This window comes from Falco biarmicus, chromosome 10, assembly GCF_023638135.1.
Source record: "Falco biarmicus isolate bFalBia1 chromosome 10, bFalBia1.pri, whole genome shotgun sequence".
NCBI lineage: Eukaryota > Metazoa > Chordata > Aves > Falconiformes > Falconidae > Falco > Falco biarmicus.
In genome coordinates this window covers 18,197,341-18,218,628 of record NC_079297.1, presented here as the reverse complement: position 1 = coordinate 18,218,628, position 21,288 = coordinate 18,197,341, and the positions used below count along the sequence as shown (strand labels likewise).

Sequence of the window (21,288 nt, the reverse complement as noted above, 5' to 3'; positions counted from 1 at the left end):
ACCCAGGCACCATGGGAGGCAGCAGGTATTTTGAAGTGCTCTTAGCCTTCAGCTGAAGTGACTGGAAGGTGCCTGTCACTTCAGCAAGAAGCTTAGGTGTGGCGCAGGAGAGCCAAAGTGATGGGTGCGTGCCATAGGAAGGGTCGTCTTCAAGGTCCAATTTCTCTATCTGTATGCTCTCCCTCTGCATTCCACGAGCTCCTACTCCCTGAAGGGGCGGCAAGGGGCATTTCTAAGGCACTACTCCTCTCAGGCTATTCAGAAGTCCAGTAAGTGAAACCAATTTTGCTGACAGCTTTACACAAAAAAAATTAAGCCTACAGAGAAAGCTCTGGAAGCCACTGTCAGCAGCAACTGCAGGAATGACGTTATCACTGCAGCTAGGGAGCAGATGTTTGGCCTCACTGCATATGTGCCTGCGTACCGGAATGCAATGGAGCAAAAGCATTAAGCCGGGAGATGAGGGCAGGCCAGCATCCATCCCTTGGCCCCTACAGCTCTGCCACTACTTGTTTGGGTCCTTCAAGAAGCTTCCCTGATGGTGACAGAGACTGGTGCAGCGCTGCTCCCTGCCTGGAGCAGGACAGTAGTGTTCTGCATAGACAGACCCAGTAACATCTGCCCCGGTACCTCTCCTGAGCAGCCTTGTCACTCGTATTCCTCATCATGGTTTGGATTCGCTCCACTCTCTTTGCCTCGAGCTTCTTCTTAATGTCTTTAATATTGCTGTGGAGAGAAAAGAGTGCTGTGAGAGACAGGCCTGGTTACAAACTCCAGAGACTGAAACGGCCCTCCCACACCTGCTCTCTGGAGTGCTCTACTGTCTAGAAAAGCAAAGTCTGAGTGATTGAGCAGCAGAAAGCCCTAAGTCTTAAGAATATTTTAAGTCCTGTAACTTTTTTTTTTTTAAAAGGGAGTCATAACAAAGAGACAGAAGAAAACACGTTATATAATTATGCTATATTGTATACCTACATGGGGTTCCTCTGGGGCAGCACAAGACTTGCTGAAAGTACTTACGCTGCTAAATTACAAAAGGAGGAACTACATGTCTGTATGGCAGAGCTAAAAAGGAGACCTGAAACATGCAGAAAGGTGGATAAACTCTGGGATGTGACTTGCAAAACAGAAACCATAAACACTTAAAAGGCATTTGATCAACCAGTAGGGAAGATTAAAAGAACAATCCACAGAAAACCTAAGACCTATGCCCCTGTCTGAAGCACATGTCACCATCAAAAATGCTAACTGCATGTCAGAAGGTCAGGGACAGAGGAAGGTGCTTGTGTCGGGGCGTAAGAGGCTGCTGACACCACCAGCGCCTCATCTTGCCCATCCATGGACAAAATGACTGACACAGGACAGCTGCTAAGGGGGACATAAGAACAGCCGGCAGGTTGCAGCCCATCGGTCTGGTGTCCTGCCTCCAGCAGTGGAAGGGAACGCAGGCTTAAGAGAAGTGTAAGAAAGAACAGGTGTAGGGTAATTTTTCCCTCCTTCACCTTCCCAGTTTCCAGTTTATCCTCCTGCCTCTATGCATTTATCTTCCATGAATGTCTCTCATACGTTGGAGTTTAGCTCTGCTTTTGGACTTCACAGCTCCTTGCTGTGATAGGAAAAGAACTTAATTTATATGCTGTGTGACAGAAGTACGCCCTGAGAACTTCACTGGCTGCCCCCCATTTCCTCTCTTATGAGAAACAGTGAGTAATCACTTCTCTATTCTTCTTCTCCATACCATTCATGATTTTACATGCTTCTGTCACATCCCCCTCAATCATCTGTTCTCCAAGCTGAGTCCCATTTAATTTCTTTTGGTGCAGAAATTACTCCTCAATGCTGACTATCCTTGCCACCCCCTTCTTGCTCTTTCAAAGCGTTTTGCTCAAGATGGCATACTGAAAAGGTGACTGCACTGTGGAGACAGATCTAGTGGCGTAACGCTGACTTTGAATCTCTCTTTTCCCCCATAAAATTCTACAAATTCTATTCGCCACTTCGGCCACTGCAGAGTTGTGATTGATGAGCTGTTTGAGAGAAGCATCCACAGCAGCTGAAGATCTGAGTGACAATAGCTCACCCCTGTGTGCAGTTAACTTACGGTTAGTTTTTTTCCATTCACATTATTTTTTACTTACTCATACTGAATTTAACTGCCATTTTATTGACTGTTGCTCAAGATCTTTACACCCTTTTGGAGCTCCTCACAGCCAGCCTTAGATGTGACTGTACAAAATGACATCGTACTTATAGCAAACCATTACCTAGCTACTCAACCTGTTTTTCTTGGTCTTGTCTGAATATGCTGAATAGCTGAGAGAAAAAGAGAATCCATCTTGATGGAGGACACAAATAAAGGAAGTTTTGCCTGACTTGGAAACTAAAGGCTGACAGAGGATTTAATAGGAAGGAGGAATGAGTGAGGATTTAGCTTCAGGACAAAGTTACCGCAAGAACAAATGGATGAATGCCTGGCTGGAAATTGATGAATTGATTCTGCCAGTTTATTTAAGTACTGGAGCCAAGATGCTCAATTCACTTAAAAGACTGAGCTGATCAGTCCCTGGGAGGGATTATATGTGATGTACTGACTACAGCATGTAGAGATGACATCCAGTGACCAGCAGTCTTATTTCCTATCTCTCTGAATTAGTCAGTCCAGGCTGCTGTTGTGCCTCGTGGCAGGAATGCTGCTCTGGAGATCGCAAGACAAGAGCTGTCTTCCCACCACTGCCACTGTGTAACTGTGAGACCCTGTGTCACATGGCTGTGCCTCAGTTTCTCACCAGAGAAAAAGAAATGCTTCTCTTCCCCTGTATTCACTCCTTGTCTGTAGTACAGTGCTTTGAAATCTAGCAAGAAAGCTACCCCAGATAAGAGCTATGCATTATTACTTTGTTATTTAAATACTAAGTTTACCTTTCTGATGCCTCCTTCAGTGCCTTCAGCTCAGCTGTCTGCTTCTCTCTGGCAAGCTCTATTATCTTGGTAACTTGCTGTTCAAGGGAAGAAAAAGATGATCAAAACTAAAACGAAGATGAGACACAGCACACCATCCGTATCTAATTACCACCAGGTTGAGCCTGATCCCTCCCTGCACTGACTTCCAGGGGCCAGCCAACCCATGAAGCTTTGTGCAGGCCCATGCACCACCATGACATGAGCTCAGATGTGCACACAAATCGCACCGTGCTGGTGGACTGGGCTCCACCAGGGCTCCAAGGGCCCTGTGAGCCCTGTCACACACCTCTAGGTTATCTTTATGGACAGCTTCCTATCTCCTTGTGCAGGAGGTATCACCAGATTCACCGCACTTGTGGGAAGGTAGGAGTCGGCAGCAGAGCTTACCTTCTAAACAACACAGACTAGCAGCAAGGGAATGGGCCTTCTCTCTTGTGGAAACAAAGTTCCGTGGAAACAAAGTTCCATGGAAACTCCCGACAGATGCGCCTCAGTGGTCAGGCCTGCCCGCACTGCTGCCCGCAGGGACAGCCTCAAAGGGACACCCCTGGCTGCTGGGCTACGTGCTGCGCAGTGAGAGCTTGGGTTTTGATTTCCTTTTCGTAGCCTTGCTCACTAAATCTCACAGTCTTTGACAGTTGTGAGACAAGAATGTTTTATTCCTTTGGCTTCTCCCTCTGGTGATAAGCATGATTTCCAGGTAAGCTAGTTCTCAAGAGGTTGGTTTTTTTCCCTTCAGGGCTGGTAAAAAGGCTAGAACAGCCAGTCTTGTAGACAGCTTGCAAGCTGCTTGTCAAGCCAAAGTGCACCAGGGAATCCAAGACTGAAGACGCGTGATGCTAACTCCTTTGGAAAATAATGGTAAGAAAAGGCTTCCAAATGCTGGAGTTGTTCCCCTTTCACTGGAACATGTGGTGTACGCTGTATTTATCACCACCACCTTGCGGACTGCACTTTCTCACAGGCATTATTGTGTCTCTTGCTGGTGTTGGCTAAAGGCGGGGGTCTGAGGGTGTGGGAAACACCAACATGCTTGCGACACCTTACATGGACACTTACTTTGACTTCTACTAAGTCAAACAGCAAAACACTTTCCAGATTTCAAGGGGAATGAGACCCAGCCCTGCTATCAGTACTAAGGGCTCCTAGGAGTACTGTCCTTCACAAGGCTTTCATTGTATTGGCACCGATACAGCTATGGCAAGCACTGAATGCACTGGTGGGGCTGCTCTGTTCCCATGTCATCTGTCCTGGTTGAACGACAGCGGTGAGCACGGTTGCCCCTATGGCGTGTCTGTAATGCTCTGACGGTTGCCACTGGTGAACCTGCAAGGAAGGCTTCAACATACCTGTCACCCCAGCTCTGACAGTACAGCGTCAAGCAGGGAGCCGTGAGAAGCGCGGTACTACCTCATGTAGCCATGCTCCTCAAGAATTGGCACCTGGCAGCGTCTGAAGCTGGTAAATGCCACGTTAACTCCAAGCTAAGCTACCAGAAGAGTTTAAGCAGATGGAGCCTGATATGCTCCAGGGCAGCGCTTCTTGATTTTTTTCAAATTGCAGACCTATAAAAATGTTTCTGCTGGATTTTTATAGCTTCTAACAAATAAGGACCACTACCTACATTCTCAATTATGTTGTGCAGACCTGAAAATTGCTCTGAGGGGTGTCTTCTGCCTTGTGGCCACATTTCCACAGCTTAGTGAATAACTTGGTTTTTCAGGCTGTCCTTGCAGGGGCTCTCTTAGGCTACATTTTCTGTCAACACTTGCAGTCCATACCTCTGTGGCGTGCTGCTCTTTCTTTCTTCGAATCCCATCGTGGTGCTCCTCCCCCAGGTGGATGAGGTCCATCTCCAGCCTCTCTCTCAGTTCCAAAATTCGGCTATCGATGCCTTCCGCCATTTCTACAGGATCTGCACATGTACCAACGTCACCTGTTGTCAAACTCCTGCAGAACAGATACAGCAGCTGTGCTGCTTCTAGAGGTGCTGATACAATCCCGACCTTCCTACCCACCCCTCAGTGGGAACACCCAAAACCCTATAAACCCACGGAGACGGGGATGTCTGCACCACTCCATGCTTCCTTCAAAGGGGAGCCCCGTTTCTCTTGGGGGTTCCTCTTTTTTGGTCTGGGGTAGCCCACAGGTCAGGCCCCTGCTGCAGACCCCATGCTGTATTTACCTCTTCTTCTGGGTTTTCCTAGTGTGTATCATCCTTTTCTTGCCTCCATAGCAGACAGGCTCTGAAAAGAGTACAGAATATTTTTGCAGCAGCTCCTCCCTCCGTTTACTTCCTTTCCGCTCCAGCTCCTTCAATTCCTTCTCCTGCTTCTTCAGCAGCTTCAGAAAGAGCTTCATCTGCTGCAGTTCTGTGAGGCTGGCTGTCTGAGGCTCTAAAATACAAAACAAAGAGAGGCTGTTTGTACTCACATGGCATTTCTCAACCTGCTGTGATGCCTTCTGGGGTCAGTTTTTTCCAGCACTGCCTTCATTCAGCTTTTCCTCCCTCTTTTCAGCATTGCATGCAGCTCAGTTTGTCATCTGGTGGCTATGTGGCACGGGGATGGCCAGAGGAATCGCTGCCCTGTGGTATTTTGGCCAGAGGAACATGCTGGTGGTGATGTACCAGTCTGTCTGTCTTAATGCCTTGCACCCTTTCCCACAATTCTAGGTATCCCAAAGATAGCAGTTTTTAAGCTAGTTGGCAGCTCTAATTGTAAGGGAAAAGCTTTGTTATTTCATTAGTGATTTTTCTGCAGAACTGAGTTATGATGACAGGTGCTTTCATCCCTTCCAGTTTTAATGCCTGGCATTTCTTCAGTTGGGAGGAATAAATGACAGGGCTTTTGAGGCCGATGAAAACGAGAGGGGAAGGATGCCTGGGAACTGCTGGAGAATGTGTTATCTGGCAGTAGCAAGTCAGTCAGATGCAGTTATCTGTGGCAGAAAGGCCACAGGGAGTTATCTTCTCAGGGGAAGTAACTTTGTTTTTCTTTTTTGCTTGTAATGTGTAAAAAGTAAGTGAACTTGCAGGTGCGCCTGCAACATAATGCTGTGCTGTGCAGGGCCAGCTCCTTCTGGAAGGCTCGTACTGCGGAAAGCGAAGTGTACAGCTTAAATGCAACCCCTCCGACAGCGAGCCTAGGCTCTCGGCCCTGAGCCCACTGTCCTTCCATATTATGTGACACCTTCTACCAGAGTACATATTTAAGGTAATCATAGCTCTGTGCTGGGGAGCCCTTTTCTTTAGAAATAACTTTCAAAAACAAAACTTGATGTCTGTAACAGTTACTTGGCAATCTATCCTGAGCGCAACAAGTTCATGCTTGTGCCTTCAGTACAGTTTTGTGGCATAATTAGGCACGCTGGTTACTAGTGTATTGTACTAATTTGTATTACACTGCATTAAGACACAGAAAAGCAGGTGAACAATGTGTTATTACAGGGTGCACGTGTGCTGAAGGCCACCTGCAGCCACATTATCCCTGGCTTAGTGATGGCAAAGGAACCATCGAATGTAGCCAGAGCAGAACTCGTGTGACAGCTCCAGCCTCCCACTTTGCTATAAAGTTGACTTGCAGCAGCGTTCCTGCAGCCAGCAGCCTCAGAGGGCTAAAGCTGGAGCAGCCCAGAGATCTCCTGACCTACCTGTGCAGGTAACAGTGGCCCGGCTTGCACAGGGCATACTCCAAGCCTCTCTTCTCCTCGAGACAAGCTGTGAGCTCAGTCCCAGCCCGAGAGCTCACCACACACCACAGCAGTTGTCAAAATGGGCAAATGGTGCCACAGGCAGCGAAACTGGGTCCCTGAGCCCAAAGATCCCTGTGGTTTGCCTTTAGGGCTGGCTACAACAGGCAGGGTTGGGTCAGGTCTTTTTTAATTTGCAAAACAGGTGCCATCGCTATCCCAGTCAGGAATTGTGCAGAGAGGGAATGTAAGATGAGTGACAGGGCCTCAGCCCACGTGAGCCACACAGGAGGAGTTACCTGCAATCTGCGTCACTTCTATCACATTTTCGTCCTTGGTGAATGCCGCTGCTCCTGAAATCACAAAAAGAGGTTCCTCCTTATGTTCTATCTTGGACCTTCAGGTTGAAAATGGACAGTAGAGAGCTCAAGAGCATGGGCCACACAAAGGATGTTGGTGTGAATACAAAGGAATTAATTAAGCTGCTGAGATGCTTAAGTGCTTGGGAACTCTGTAAACAGGCAGAGTGGAAAGGGAACAGCGTTCTCTGCCTTGTCAGAGAAAAGACTTTTGCTTTGTATTAGCTCAATATCGCTAGCGATGATTTGGCACATGTAAACTTGTTTTGATTAGGTGAGAAGGATATTCTGGTCTGAAATTTGAGGAAACTAATTGTTTAGATACCAACATATTTCAAAGGACACTAAACACATTGATACAGTCAATACAGAAGAAATACTGATTAGCTGTCAATTACCATAACACACAATAGCGAGGTATCTGAGTGTATGGTAGGGGATGTGCTTTTACCCAACCTGAAGGCCAAGAAGGTGCCAGAATGGAAGAAACATACTGTAAGAAGATCTTTCTCTGCTAGAGCTTCTTTAACCTAATAATAAATGCTGACTTTGGCTTTTGGTTTCTATTAAAGCAAATTCATAACTTTTTTTCAGCTCAGCTGACTGGTCAGTTATGTAGTTTATAAGTTTTTCTGTTATGTTAATGGATCCCCATTTAATCTAGTGGCCAAAAAACAGGTGCTCTTACTCCCACTCTTGCAGAACACCCAATGTGGGATCTCTTCACTCTGATCCTGTAATAGATCTTACAAAGAGCCTGGTGTTCATCTGAGCTGGTGAACAAAATTACTAATCTTTAAAGCTCTGAAGTATTATACAACTGGACTCTGGTGCAAGTGCAGTTTCAGGGGGATCTAAACATATTTTAAATGTCAGAAATCAACAGTAATCCACAGAAGAGAGACCCTTGAAAAGAACAACAAAGAGGTGAAGGGCAGTGACGTACTGTGGGATAAACCCAAGCCAGATCTTAGAAGCTTTGTCTCAGAAATACCCAGAATTATCATGTCTTTGCTCAAAATCCATGTCCAAACTCTGATTTTACACTTAAAGAGACTACATCTCTGTCACAGGCCACTTCTTCCTTGGACAGTGGTTCCCTCTTAATGTAGTTATCTCCCAGGGCTGAACCTGAAAAACTGAGGTCATCTGTCACAGTCCTCAGCATACACGTAAGGTAGCACAGGGAAGAGCAGTACTACCCTGGTATGTTAGCCCTGCCTCGAAGGGGACAGATGTGTTTGCGCCAGTTGGGCCTTCAGCTTGTTTACTGGTATTCTCAGTAGATACCTGAGATTACTTTTCTGTTGTGGAATAAAAGCAGTATGCACGTCACACTCACTCCGGCCCAGGAGTCAGGGGATAACTACAAATTTTGCCATTTATGACAAGCACTAGAATTTAAGTTGGTGACTTGATCAGAGAGGTTCTGACCCCATTACCAAGGATCTTCACCCTCCCAGCACTGCTTGTTTCCAGCCTTTTGAGTGTACAGGCTTCCCCTTTTAGCTCACCCCACATCCACAGCTTTACCTGCAGGCCCATTAGAAAGAGGAATGCTGAACCTCCCAGTGGAGTCTTGTACCCCATTAGTTTCAGCAGATGGGAAGTTCCTCTGTGTGCCAAGCCTCTAAAACAAAGATCAGAAGTAAATCAAAGCTCTATTATTTCAGGCTGATTCATGCAATGTATTTTAGAGACAATGACAGACCTTGGAAAGTCTTACCTCCGCTGAGCCATCTTTTAGCTCAACTGATCTCTTGTCTTGCAGACTGAAGAACTTAATGGGGTTGGAGAGAGCAATAGTCAGATCTACAAAAAAAAGAGGAGGTCTTTACTCGGATTATCAAAAACCTCATTGCACTCTGATTTTCCTTGCCTTCTGGTTTCCTTTCTGGCCTGGGACAGGAAATTGTGGAGAAGGGGTATTTTGTATTCTCTGCCTGCAGAAGCTTCTCCCTGACAGCACAAAGGAGGGGACCGTTTCCACCTCAGTCCCATTCTCAGATGATGGCTCACAACTGATGCTCAGGGCTATGAAGCTGAAAAGAGCGTAGTGCTCCCAAAATCCAAAGCCAGGTTAAGATTTTCCTAACCTGCACAGCTCCCTGCTCCAGTTCCAGTCCAGTACTGTACAAACCTGGTCTTTTTTTACAAACATGTCTTTAAATCAATAACTTTGCAGGATTTCCCCCCTGATTAAGGTTCATTTGTACACAGGGGAAGAGAGAGTAAACATGAGAAGTATTCGTAAGAACTTCTGTGGTTGATGCTGTTACATTCTGCATGGCTTTGATCATGATTGTTAAAAAGTTTTGCCGTTAATACCTCAGCTGGGGCTTCTTTCCTGATTCATATCTCACTGTCTGACCATCCCCTTTTTAAAGGATCACTCTACCTCAGTATCAGCAAGAACCTCCCTCTCTTCAAAGGGGGAAGAAGAACGCTCCTGTGCTCCCTAAAACCCTGTTCTCAACAGTCCCTGAGAGTTACCACCTCTTCACTCAAGGAAACCTCTCCCTGCTTCTGAATAAAAGCAGTGAAGAGGCTGACCCATCCCAAACCTGGGAGACAGTGACATCTGCACTGCACGTCAGGCAGTGCCACGGCCTGTACAGGGAACCAGGCGCAGCTACAGCGCAGCCACCCGCTTTTCCCTGATGAAAGCAAGGCTGTGACGGGATGCTGGCCCGCGCTCAAGCCCCACCCTGACAAGGAATTAAGGGTGCAGCAGGGAAGCACCCCGGGGCTGGAAAAATGCTTCTAGATCTGAGTCCGGACAAAGGCAGCGCATCCCCCCACGTGCATTCTAACATGTACTACCTGCCCAAGCATCAGGAACGTAGTCCTTTATTTCCAGGTACACAAACAGAGAAGGCATGGTGAGTGGCATGTTACTTTCGCTGCGGAGACAAACGTGGTGATAGCCTGAAAGCAGAAAGCAGAAGAGGTAAGCTGGCCGAATCCCGGTCCCTTCTGGGCTGTGTGCTCCGACAGTAAAACAAGTCCCTCTTCGCAGGAGGGCATGGTGAATGTATTATGGAGTTAAGCCAAGACTACAGCAGGACGAATCTGAAGGCTGCACTGCCTATGGGAATGGAGATTAAGTAGCAAAACATGCAGATATTCCTGTTTTCTTTACAGCTTCCAATGAATAGGTCTCAAGGGCACAAAAGCTAAAGGAATTTCCAAGAAATTTACCTGAGTGCATTGCAATGACGGGAATTATGCGATGTCCAATGAACTTCCCTCCTTCTTCCCAAGCCACAATTTTAAGAGACGCCAACTCAGGCATCATGATCTAAGGGAAAAACAGAGTAAGGCACCAATGTCATCACCTCTAACTCCTAACAGCCTAGCAGCCTCAGTAAGTAGAACTTCACTCTCTCCTCCTTCCAAAAGAACAATACCATCTCTCTGAGGAAGTCACAGCCTATTTCTGCACCTTGTAATTTAAGGCTACAGTTTATCGCAGACACAACTCAATCTACAGACTCCACAAAACACAGGCTTCTCAGAGGACAGTCTACATGGAATCACAGGAGGGCAGTTTACCTAAAGAAAAAATGGGGCAACACACCTCCACAGCACAGCTTCCATGAAGTGATTCACCAGAGGAGGGCATGAACTCGGAAGCGTAATTTAGCAAGCATGGTGACTTTGCCATAAGGGCTCTTGCCTCTCTCCTCCCCCATTTTCTTCTGCAATAAAATGAACTAAAAATTACTGTGCCAGAACTGCAGCCTGAAAAGCATTTTCTGAAATGAGGATAATATTTATCTACCACATCCCAAGTAGGCTGAAAATATCTGCTATTTCACTGCGTGCGTGACAGAGGTGAATTGCGTAACATGTATTTTGCCTTTGTAACTTACTGCAGAAAGGTCAAACGTTACTATCACCTTTGACTTAACTTCCCCATACCCTGTAGCCGGATTAGTGGCCACTGAATTCTTGCGGAGAGAGGGCAGATTTCTCTATTCTAGCACAACTGAAAACCTCCCACTGATCCCATTACTTCTCCAGTTTGTCTGTTTCTCATTTACAGTTTAACCACAGACGTTCTATTCCTTTCTGCTTCCTGGTGCTTGAAGTTTTCAAAGCTGATTAGTCAATTCAATTTGAAGTGCATCACAAATGCGAGACTTTTGATGCCCATTATTTCCAGAAATGTTCCCAGCTACCCCTTGTCTGCTCAGGGAAATCCTGATGGAGAGTTGTTTTGGATACTGTCATTTGGATATTATCTGAGCATGCAACACATAACACCTTGTATGTCTAAAGCTGTGACTCAGATCTCCAGAAGGGAGCTCCTTCTGTTGTCACTGGCCTCTCAAGAAGCAGTGCTTGTGGCCAACAGGACCTTTAGGAATTCTCTGTCTAAATTACTATCAAACATTATTACCTTTTCAAAAACAAAAGCCTCTTCTTTCCATACAGGGTTAATGGAATTGGCAGTGGAGGTCAGTTTGGTTCTGTATTTGCGTTTTGTGTCCCTGGGCAATCCAAAGAGCTCTACTTCCACATATGTCTTCACACTGCGGTCTGAGAGGAACTGACCAGAGAGTATCTACAAACAAACAGAAACATAATTAGCAACTGCTGAAAAGAATAAAACAGAAGAGCCCATCCACACCTTCACCCCAAAGTCACTCTCCCACCCCAAAACATCTTTTCTACTGCAGCTTCCAATCTACAATAGGCTTTTCTTTACCTCCACCCATGTTTCTTGCTTCAGCACTTCCTCCAGCCTCCTCCCTCCCCATCATCACAGCCTTGGCTGCTTCTGTGTGGCAGATGCTAATTTTCTGTTTTCATGCGATTATGATTAATTTAAAATAGCGAAAAGACTGGGAGTTGCCATGGTAACACTCTCCCACAGGACTCTCCGAGTTCATTTGCCACTAAGAACCCTACTGGGTAATAAATAGTGGGGACATAGATGCCAGTTATGTATGTGGTGCCAGGAACTGGCTGTCAGGGGAGGAACAGCACCACAGTTTGTACTTGCCGTGACAGACAGGGTACTCGCCACCACCACATCAATGCGGTCCACAGAGAAGGGGTCAAACTGCTTGTCTGGCCGCCGCATGAATTCATGCTTGAGCAGATAGCCACACTGGCCGTTGAACTCAAACAGAGCCATGTTCTGCTGCATGGGGACATCTGAGAGAGACAGAAAAACACAGTGAGAAAAATTTCTGTGGGACCTCATCAGGTGGCTTGTGCGCTACGAGTGAGCTGAAGGATGCTGTATTTTTATAGCCCCAGCTAGCCAAAGGCTCACAAAGCCATTTCAAAAACTAATTAAGCCTTTCAGCACCCTACAGGGAAAAATATTACAGCAGCTGTTGTAAGAAAGGTAAGTGGTTTGCTTATGATTGCACCATAAGTCATGGGTAGAACTAAATTAAAACCTACTTTAAGGAGTACCCACTATTTTGGGGTGCGAAGTAAGTAGTTGTCTGAGTCCCTCTGCTCCTTCCCCCTCTCATTTTGGGCCTCCCCTCCTCTGCCACTTCTCTTGAGAACGCTGGCTTGTGGTTTCTGCACCCTTCTTCACCCCTCTTCATAACCAGTCTCTCACTCCCTTTTAAAGCTGCTGGGTTTTTTCTCCTACTGAACCTACAGCTAGTCTCTTACACTCTCTATACATAAGACACTCCCTTGAGGAAGGAAGAGGGGTAAAGAATCGCTTTCTCTGGAGGCTTTTCTTTCCTTCTCATGCTGGTGGTGCAGCAAGAAAAGGCTCTTTTTCCCTGTTCAGGTTAAAATAACCGGAAATAACAGCATAGACAGGCCAGTCCTGTAGCCAGATGGAGCTCTGCCTGCTGCCTCGCAGAAGAGGAAGCAATCAGGGGAAGCAGGAGCTTCTGATGCATTTCTGCACATTATTTAGTCTGACATCACATTACAGGGCAGCTAGAGAGGGTACCCAGACACTAAATGACAGCAAGTCCATACATGCGCGTATGCACAAGTGTGTAGGGCCAGCATCCCAGGCACTGTATGCCAGGTTTGTGCTGGGCCCAGAAAAGTGCTTTTGGTCTGTGGAGATGGAGTCAAAGAAGAACACAACTTTGGGAGAAGGCACACAGAATAAACGCGTTCAGGGAAACAGCAGCGGTGGGAAATAGCAGTGAAGGAAGAGACAGTGAATGCGAGCACACAGCCTCACCCACTCAGAAGCTGGAGGACAGTGTGACACTCACCCATGGTCTGGAAGTTAAGTGCCACCATCTGACAGCCGACATTCCAAAACATCTGGGGCATGTAATTAGAGGAGTCCATCCGGGTGCCTTTGGGGTAAATCCGGCTCATCTGTCGCTTGTTATATCTGCAGTTGCTCTATTGGAAACAAGTCTGGAGCACTCCTTGTGTACCCTGGGGCTAGCTCACGTACCCAGATCATGAAAATTGTTCAGGCTCTGCTACCAAACGCTCAGAGCCTTCCAGACAGGAGGAGAGGCCCTGGCAACAACAGGCTCCTTTCCCATATCCTTTCCACTTAAAAAAAAAAAAGCATCTGGCAGCCTTGGCGTTCACTACAGCAGGATGCGTCCTGTCAAGAATCTCTGGACAGCTCCCAAGCCACCCTGGAAGATCCCATGCCTCTTGCACCTGTACACCCGGTATCTCTGATGAAGAGTTCACCAGGTCCTGAAGCCAGAAGCCAGCTGGATGTAGCTCAGCCTCGCCCAAGCTGCAGACTGGCTCTCCTACCTCACACAGCCAACTACACTGGGCAACGGTTGCCAAAAGGATACTCCACAAACTGTACTGGGAACTTGGTTAGTAGATCATAAGCCTTCAACTCCGTGAAGGAAGAGATGACGTAACTCCGGTTCTTCTCTAGAAACAGGAGATGAGAAAGCATTTAGAAGAAAGGCATGCCCAGCCCCCACTCTGTGTGTGGGGACTGACAGACCCAAGAAGCACCTGGCCCGTTTACGCCCACCTTCTCCCACGTACCTTTTTCTATCAAGGCAATTTACCTTTCTCTGGTCCCTTGAAAAGGGACTGAAGAATAATACTCCATAAAAGGTGATTTACATTTACCAGGGAGACACGGTTGTGTACTACAGGACAGGAACCTCATGGAGTACAGACAGCATGGGCTCACAAAGCTTAAATAGCGCTAATTTTGCCCATCTCTTCCTGGATTTCAGTGTCATTTACAGAACACCTCCTGCCTAGAATTTTAGTTCCGAGTGAATCCCAATATTCAGTGTCTCACACAAAGTTCTTTAATTTGTCAAGTTTCCCCTTCCTCTATTTTTTTCTTTTTCTTTTCCTTCATAACTCAAACCAGCTTACACAAAGCTAGACCCAAATGTGGGAACTCTTTAGAGGAACCTATAGTGTATAAAGGAATAGCATGCATTTCCAGTGTTTCAGACGTTTCTCTGTCCAACCACCACAGAAGAGGAAGGCCAGTCACACACATTAAGAAAAGCTGGGCTCAATCCTGCTCCCAGAAGCAGCAAAGCAAGCCCACTGAGATGGCACTGGCCTCTAGGCTGGGTTTTTTCATCCTCAGTTATAAAACTGGGAGCAGCATCTGACATCTCACTGTCTTCTCCTTAGCAGTTCCTTACTACAGGGAGGAGGGCAGAAGGGAAGTGTTTGAGCCCGTGCACACGTTGTGGGAGAGAGAGAGAGAGAGCACAACAGAAAATGGGTGAAAGCAAGTCACCAAGGCAGGCAGAGAACAGCAGCATCTGAAAGCACTGCTCTCCTGGGCGAATGAAAACACTTGGGATTCTGAAAGGACTGACTTTGACTTACCAGCAGAGACTTCAAAGGAGTCAAATTTGATGGGCTGTATGTAATTAACAAGGCTGGACATTTCCTCGTATGCTGTCACTTCCAAACCAGCAGTGCCCTGAGCAGAAAACAAAATTCAAGAGAAGACATATGAAGAGACTTTTCCTAAAGATGGAACAAAACACACCTGGGCTTCACAATCACAGAACTCCGATGGCTGCCCTGACCAGAGCACACCAGTTTCTTTGGCTTCTAGGTCCTACAGTGACATTGTGGGCAGCGTGGCCAGGGGCACAGTTTCTAGGTAGCTCGGAAAAAACAGAAACTGAGGCATACGGTGAGGTCTCAGTCAGTAAGTAAGGAGTCCAGGACCTCTTTAACCTCTCAGAGCATGGAGTCAGGGACAAACCAAGGGCATTGTTTTCCCTCCTCTCTAAGCGATATGAGGGAGGTGGAAGATGGAAATGGGAAATGGATTCTTTTACTCAAGGGAATGCTGACCTCCTCCTTCACCCTTCAAGCAGTAGCACTTCATGTTTCAGTAACAACTTTTATCAGACTAAGGGTAAGCCTCTCCAAACACCCTGAAGGCAGTTATCTCCAAGTCATGCAGAATACCAAAGGCAGAGTCAGAAATAACAACTCTGTGCTTGCAACATAATTTCCCTCATTCAGTTTCTCCTGCAAAAGTCTTGTGGCATGGAAGGAGGAAAGTCCCTGGCTGATCATAGCACAGTTCATTCCCCCTTGCGTTCTGGGTTCATCTTTGTTCAGTATGATACGGCCCCAGAGAAAACTGAAGGCCAGAAAAAATAACCCCCAGAAAAGGAACAGAAACAACTGACAGTACCTCATCTGACTGCATCTTTTTAATTTCCTCTTCATCCAGGTTTCCGAGATGTTCATCCTCTTCCTCTGGTTCCTCTTCAGCCACATCACCTGCCCAGACTAAGCACACACAGCCCACATCAGCAGTATGTACCAGTAGCACACTGAGACAAGACATGGCAGATGGCTAGCATTAGCCATGCATTTAGCTCTGTAAAACCTCACCATCAAGTCATGCAGGCACAGTAAATGGAAGAATCCTACAATTTTATCAACCAAATCCAAATACAAACTAGCACGCTCTGGACTAGCAAGAGTCAAGAGACCAAATCATTCCTCCTGCAGGCTTCCCTCATCCCCCACAAGTGATAATCACAATGCTATTTTCCCCACCACGGTTGCACACATTTGTGGGAATAAATGTCCATTTCTAGGTGCTCTGTAGCAGTGCTCACCTTGTCTTTCTATGACTCCAGGTGCTCCTACCATGACAGGGACTGAAAATACACTGTCCTACCACAGGTTCCCTGAGCCCAAGAGGTGACAGCCTTGAGACCGGAGAAAGGCAGCAGAGTGAGGATGAAGGTTCTATAAACCTTCACGAACCTCAGGGTGAAGAACATGGTGAATTTGTGGTTATCATAGACCTATAAGCAGTAAGAAATTATCCACCCTTCCATGAAACCAATAGCCAGTGTGTATCAACGAATTACCAACTCATGCAGTCACATAACTCAGAGCAGGCAGAAGAGTTGACTGATGGGCAGGGCATAAGTTGATTGTCTCTTCTGGTTGGAATAAAGTGTTTGAAAATATTCTGAAGATTTCATTTCTCTTCCAGGCTTATGCTGCTCCTTGAGATAACTGAATTAATGACTAGTACTGGCTTGCCTCAGGCTAGTATTAATGGCTGATTTGGAAAGTCTCCAGTGGGTCAGACTGGCTCATCTAGCTGTACTAGTCCCATTTTCCCTTCAGACATACCAGTGTCTTCGGCATCCGTAGGGGCTGGCTGCTCAATGATTTCTGGTTCCACATTCCTCCCTTTCTTCAAAGAGTTCTGCCTCTTCCCAGACATAGATTGGTCCTTTTTGTTCTTAATCAAGATTTTCCCTAAGAGATCCTTAGGACTTGGCAGAGGAACTCCTGGCTTCAGCTGCAACAGATAAACTTTGTACTGAATTTCCATCACAACGACAGAATTCAAACACTCATCTCTCCAGTCCCTCCCAGTACCATTCCTTTGGCCATTGGTACATGGACACATCTCTCACCCAGTGTATATTTTAATTTCTCCACCTGCTGACATATCCCACTGTATCTGTGCAGATTTTTTTTCCAAGATTTCACCTTTGGTTTCAGACCAGCATTTGGTACCTCTCAGCCCTCTTATGTTCTGCTGCCTGCACTTGGCATGCTCTTCCCAGACACCTATCCTGCACCACAGCTAAAAGAACATCTACATGGCCTGAAGGCATCCACGCACCCCTGGCTTTCACATTCCACCTACTTCTCTCATTATCCCAGAGCCTCAGTCCTAGATCAGCACTCAGGCTGTATTTAAACACTCTGCCTGCAGCAGATTTGAAAAAAGATCCCAGAGTAGGTGGCTCAAGCAAGCCAAGGATGTGTGACTCAGACTGTGCTTCTAGTCCTACACTCCCTGTACAGATAGCAACAGGCCTATTAATATTTTAGCTAAATACCCTGAACTGTTTCTCCCCACACACCCACCCTGTCTCTTCCTATTGCCCGGACAAGGACATGGGTCTGGACAACAAGCAACTGCCAGTTTGCTCGCTGCTTCTTTTCAGCTCTTCTTTTGATCTCATGCTTTAAAATAGATGCTTGGGCTAGGTTTCTTAGTTTTCCCTTCCACTACATATCCCAAGGAACTTGCCTCATGCTTTGCAGAACACAGGCACTGCCTATTATTTGTAAATCAGTGTCCATTGGCAAGGTAACTAAAGTAGCAATGCGCACAGGGATCACCAAAAATGTCACTGTCCGCAAAGATACATGCTTGTACAAGCAAGCTGATGAGGAGGGTCAAGCAGATCGGGAGCTTTACTCATCTATTCTGAGCACAAAGCCATGTGTGTGGTTAGCTGTGTGCATAGGTTGGAAGCAGGAATTCAGAGGCATTGGTAGGAACAGCCTGAAACACTACTAGGCCCTTGTTCCCGTTTCTTTCCAAAGCAAGTGCTGGCAGATGAATTTGAAACAGTACCACGTACAAAAATACACAACTGGTACAACTTGGCCACCTAGAGCTCAGTTGCCAGAGTCACTCAGGTCACAGTGTCAAATAAGACTAGAGTCAGGCAAGTGCTTGGGAAAACCTCTGCGACTGAGAGGTCTCCCATCCACTATGTTCCTCACTCCTACGAACCAGGCTTATTTGTCCATGGCATTGCATTCTCTTTCACTGGCCTTGCATCTGTTATGGCCTCTCCTAGCACCAGGAGTGACCAATTTTTCCAGAATGACCTCTCCAGTAGCCTCCCTCCCCGATTTCTACTTACTGGGTATTTTTCCAGCGGCTCTGTCAGCAGCATATCTCCAAATATGGTTCGGCAGTACTCAGCCATCTTTGCCTGCTGCTTGGGCCTGAAAAGAGATCAAGCAGGTGTGGACAGGAGAACAGATACCCAAAGCCAGAGCTTAGCATGAACAGCTGTCTTGAGCTCTAGGTACTCTACCCAGAAAACCACCTCCTGCCTTCACTCAGACAGCTATGCAGATATTGAAGTCCCCTCCCAGGCCGGCTCCTATTTGTTCATACTCTGCCCCCCCCCCCCCCCCAGCTAACAGGCTGCACAGTTGTGGTCACCCTCACTCTGCACCTTATGGCTCATCTTTTAGCTCTGACCCACCTCCAGTTGCTTCAGAAATCTCAATCCATGTTTCATTTTTTCATTTCAGCTCAGGCACCCATTTAAAACCCAGCAGCCCTTGCCTGTATACCTTTTGCTCTCCCAACCACTAGATACTCACGAGTCCACGTGGTTCTCAAAGGACAGGATGACAGGGTAGAGAGATGTTTTAAAAGCGCTTTCTGCAATGGCCTCAATGGCATCCTAAATGGGAGACAATGGCCAGAGAAAAGATCAGCACCCGTTAATAGCAGAGACATGCAGCTGACCTCCTACTGAATGGACTCCAAACTGATCACTGTCAGGAGCTTCTTCTCTTTAAAGTAACTAAACTTTCTCCCAGTACGAAGGTGAGAAGTGTCATCTTTTTCATACCCGCCTGGGCTTCCAGCTCCAGAGGATACAACATGCAGCTAAACTCAATAGCTTGCATAAAAAAGCTGAAGATGTACGAATAAGACTTTTTATTTTTGTTACATAGTTTAGGGTATATATAAACAAATGTGAAAGCACCTTGCCAGAGTCATGCTGCTGCCACACGCACTTTGAATTTGGAGAGAGAGATGTATGCAGTACCAGGTTAAAGTGTTTCAAACCCTATTTATACTCACCTCTGAACATGTCCAATTTTCTGTCATTTCATCTGCTTATAAAATCCTGTCTAGCAGCAGAGAAAACCAGAATGTTCAGTAACCAGCAGCGCTGGCACTTCAAATGCAAGTACCATGGAAACGTTCTCAGCATTAATGATTTAAGAAAATAATCATATTTTCTCCAAGACTCTGTTAAACTGCCACAAACTTTCTACTATTTTCTGTTCTGGTGCTGCTAATTGATAGGGCAAAGAAGTGTCATTTGCTGCTTTGCAGCTACAGTCCCCTACTCCCCCCAACATCCTGGTTCAGCCATGATCTTAGCACTGAGGGAGGCTGCCCCAGCTGCTCCTCCATGCACTACTTGGACTCTCTCTTACAAAAACCTGCAAGGTTCAGAGGAGAAGCTACAGAAAAAGCTATTAAAAGGCCACAGGCAATGGTAGGAAAGGGAGAGAGGTGTGGAGGGGAAGACCGAGGTGTTATGTGAAACTAAAACTTGGGCACATGCTGTGTTAACAGGTTGTAATTTCCTTGAGGTACAGTCACATGCTTTAGCAGAACTCTGCAATTACAGCAGCTACAGCTGTCATTATTTCTCCTCTCTGTAGTGAACTGCTGTGCAAAAAGCAGCAGTGGCACAACAGGATTTGGGAAATTACTGACACTGAATATGACAATACCTCTGATCTTAAGGATTGGGTTCCCCCAGCCCCCAAAATATTTTAGTAATAGTGAAGCCTGCGAACTGGGGGGAAGATACAGAATAAGAATGAACAGCTTTAAAAAGAATCTGAAGTGCCTCTGCCTGTTGGCAGCAGCTCTGTAAAGAAAGGAGTGCATAAAAAATAAGTGTGATGCATCGATTTTTAACCTGCAAGATGTTTGTAGCTTCTGTGGTTAAATGCCAAGTGGTTAAACTTCCAAGGGAGAAGCAGACTTTGCACTCTGCTTCTGAAGCCTGGGAGCTGACTCCTCATGGAAGCCATCTGCCCAACATGCTAGAGGGCAGTTCCTCCACTGAACGCACTCCACACACTCATGTAATTGGGATGTAATTGAAACCTATTCTTCCAAAGTGCCACCACGTAAGGCTGTAAGCCACAGGAACCTGCTGTAGACCAGTTAGAAAATAAACCAGTTTTAATGGTTTGCTTTCTAAAAGCCACCCTGTTTGTTTCTCTAACGTGCATCTATTCATAAATCCACCATCCTCATGGTTTGTGTCCATCCATCCATCTGGCTACACAGCCCTGTGCATGTGGGCACATCTGCTCAACCACCTCTCCATCGCTTCTACCTGACTGCCTGCATTTCCTTCATTCATTCATCTTCATCCAGCCAGCAACCTCTCTTCTGGTCCTCCCACTCCAAAAATGTACACAGACTCCAACCTATTGCGTACTTGTTCATCTTTCATTCTTTCTACACATTCATTCACTTGTCATCTTGCCATCAATCTTTTCCTCTCAAACATCTTTGCTCTCAGCCCATCCATTTGACAGTTCCCTCAGCCAGCCTCCTCAGAGATCAGTCTACAGCCAAGCAGGGGAAAGCATCCACGGAGAAAATGCTTTCCATACCTTGAAGAGGATCTCAGTTGTCATGGTGAACCCGTGAGTGATGATCGGCTCCTCATCCGGAGGACGGCCCTTCCAGCAATCCAGCTCCACGCAGCGGCAGCCAGCCAGCAGCGTCTGGCGATACATTTCAGGAGAAGAGATCCCAGAAAACTGACCGGCTGGAGGAGAGCAGAAGGAGGGAGGCTCAACGTTACCTGCTCACATGGGACAGTTTTTGCATAAAACAGGAGCAACAGAAATCTCTGCCACCCTTCGGCAGGTGTACGTGGCAGACTGACAAGACATTCTCAGTAACAGGCTGACATTTCTCCTTCTCACACAACATTTAATTGCCAAGCCCCTCACAGTGCATTACAGCTCTCGGCCCTCCAAACTTCAGGGCAGATACATCTGCCTGCCTGTCAGTACCACTCTTCCACCCCTGGTGGTGGTACATAAGCGCTGGGGCTGAGGCAGATGCCGGAACCACCCATACCTGTTAAATACGTGTTGTGTGATGAATTGATGAAGTAGTGAGAGAGCGGCTGGGTCATGTCCTGGTGCAGCACCAATTTGTCCAGTGCTATCACATTGTTCTCAGGGCCACAGAGAAACCAGACCATCCCCTCTGGAGACAACTGCCCTACATGGA

General features: G+C 46.6%; 1 protein-coding gene across 4 annotated transcripts in view; it reads right to left on the bottom strand.

Annotated features, from left to right (window-relative positions):
• Positions 1-21,288, bottom strand: part of PLCB2 (phospholipase C beta 2) — a 48,344-nt gene that overhangs the window by 4,865 nt on the left and 22,191 nt on the right. For 2 of the 4 annotated variants that reach the window (XM_056354034.1, XM_056354035.1), the window contains 20 exons: positions 21,133-21,279; positions 20,658-20,815; positions 18,603-18,685; positions 18,131-18,215; positions 16,590-16,761; positions 15,628-15,725; positions 14,799-14,895; positions 13,778-13,862; positions 13,223-13,347; positions 12,022-12,176; positions 11,416-11,580; positions 10,212-10,311; positions 9,834-9,938; positions 8,737-8,822; positions 8,544-8,640; positions 6,951-7,004; positions 5,147-5,357; positions 4,743-4,911; positions 2,920-2,996; positions 631-726 (listed from right to left, as the gene is read on the bottom strand). In XM_056354034.1, the coding sequence (XP_056210009.1) occupies positions 631-726; positions 2,920-2,996; positions 4,743-4,911; positions 5,147-5,357; positions 6,951-7,004; positions 8,544-8,640; positions 8,737-8,822; positions 9,834-9,938; positions 10,212-10,311; positions 11,416-11,580; positions 12,022-12,176; positions 13,223-13,347; positions 13,778-13,862; positions 14,799-14,895; positions 15,628-15,725; positions 16,590-16,761; positions 18,131-18,215; positions 18,603-18,685; positions 20,658-20,815; positions 21,133-21,279 (2,365 nt within the window). Of the gene's footprint in view, positions 1-630; positions 727-2,919; positions 2,997-4,742; positions 4,912-5,146; positions 5,358-6,950; positions 7,005-8,543; positions 8,641-8,736; positions 8,823-9,833; positions 9,939-10,211; positions 10,312-11,415; positions 11,581-12,021; positions 12,177-13,222; positions 13,348-13,777; positions 13,863-14,798; positions 14,896-15,627; positions 15,726-16,589; positions 16,762-18,130; positions 18,216-18,602; positions 18,686-20,657; positions 20,816-21,132; positions 21,280-21,288 lie in introns of those variants that run through there. The other 2 variants (XR_008824276.1, XR_008824277.1) reach the window with 2 other exon arrangements.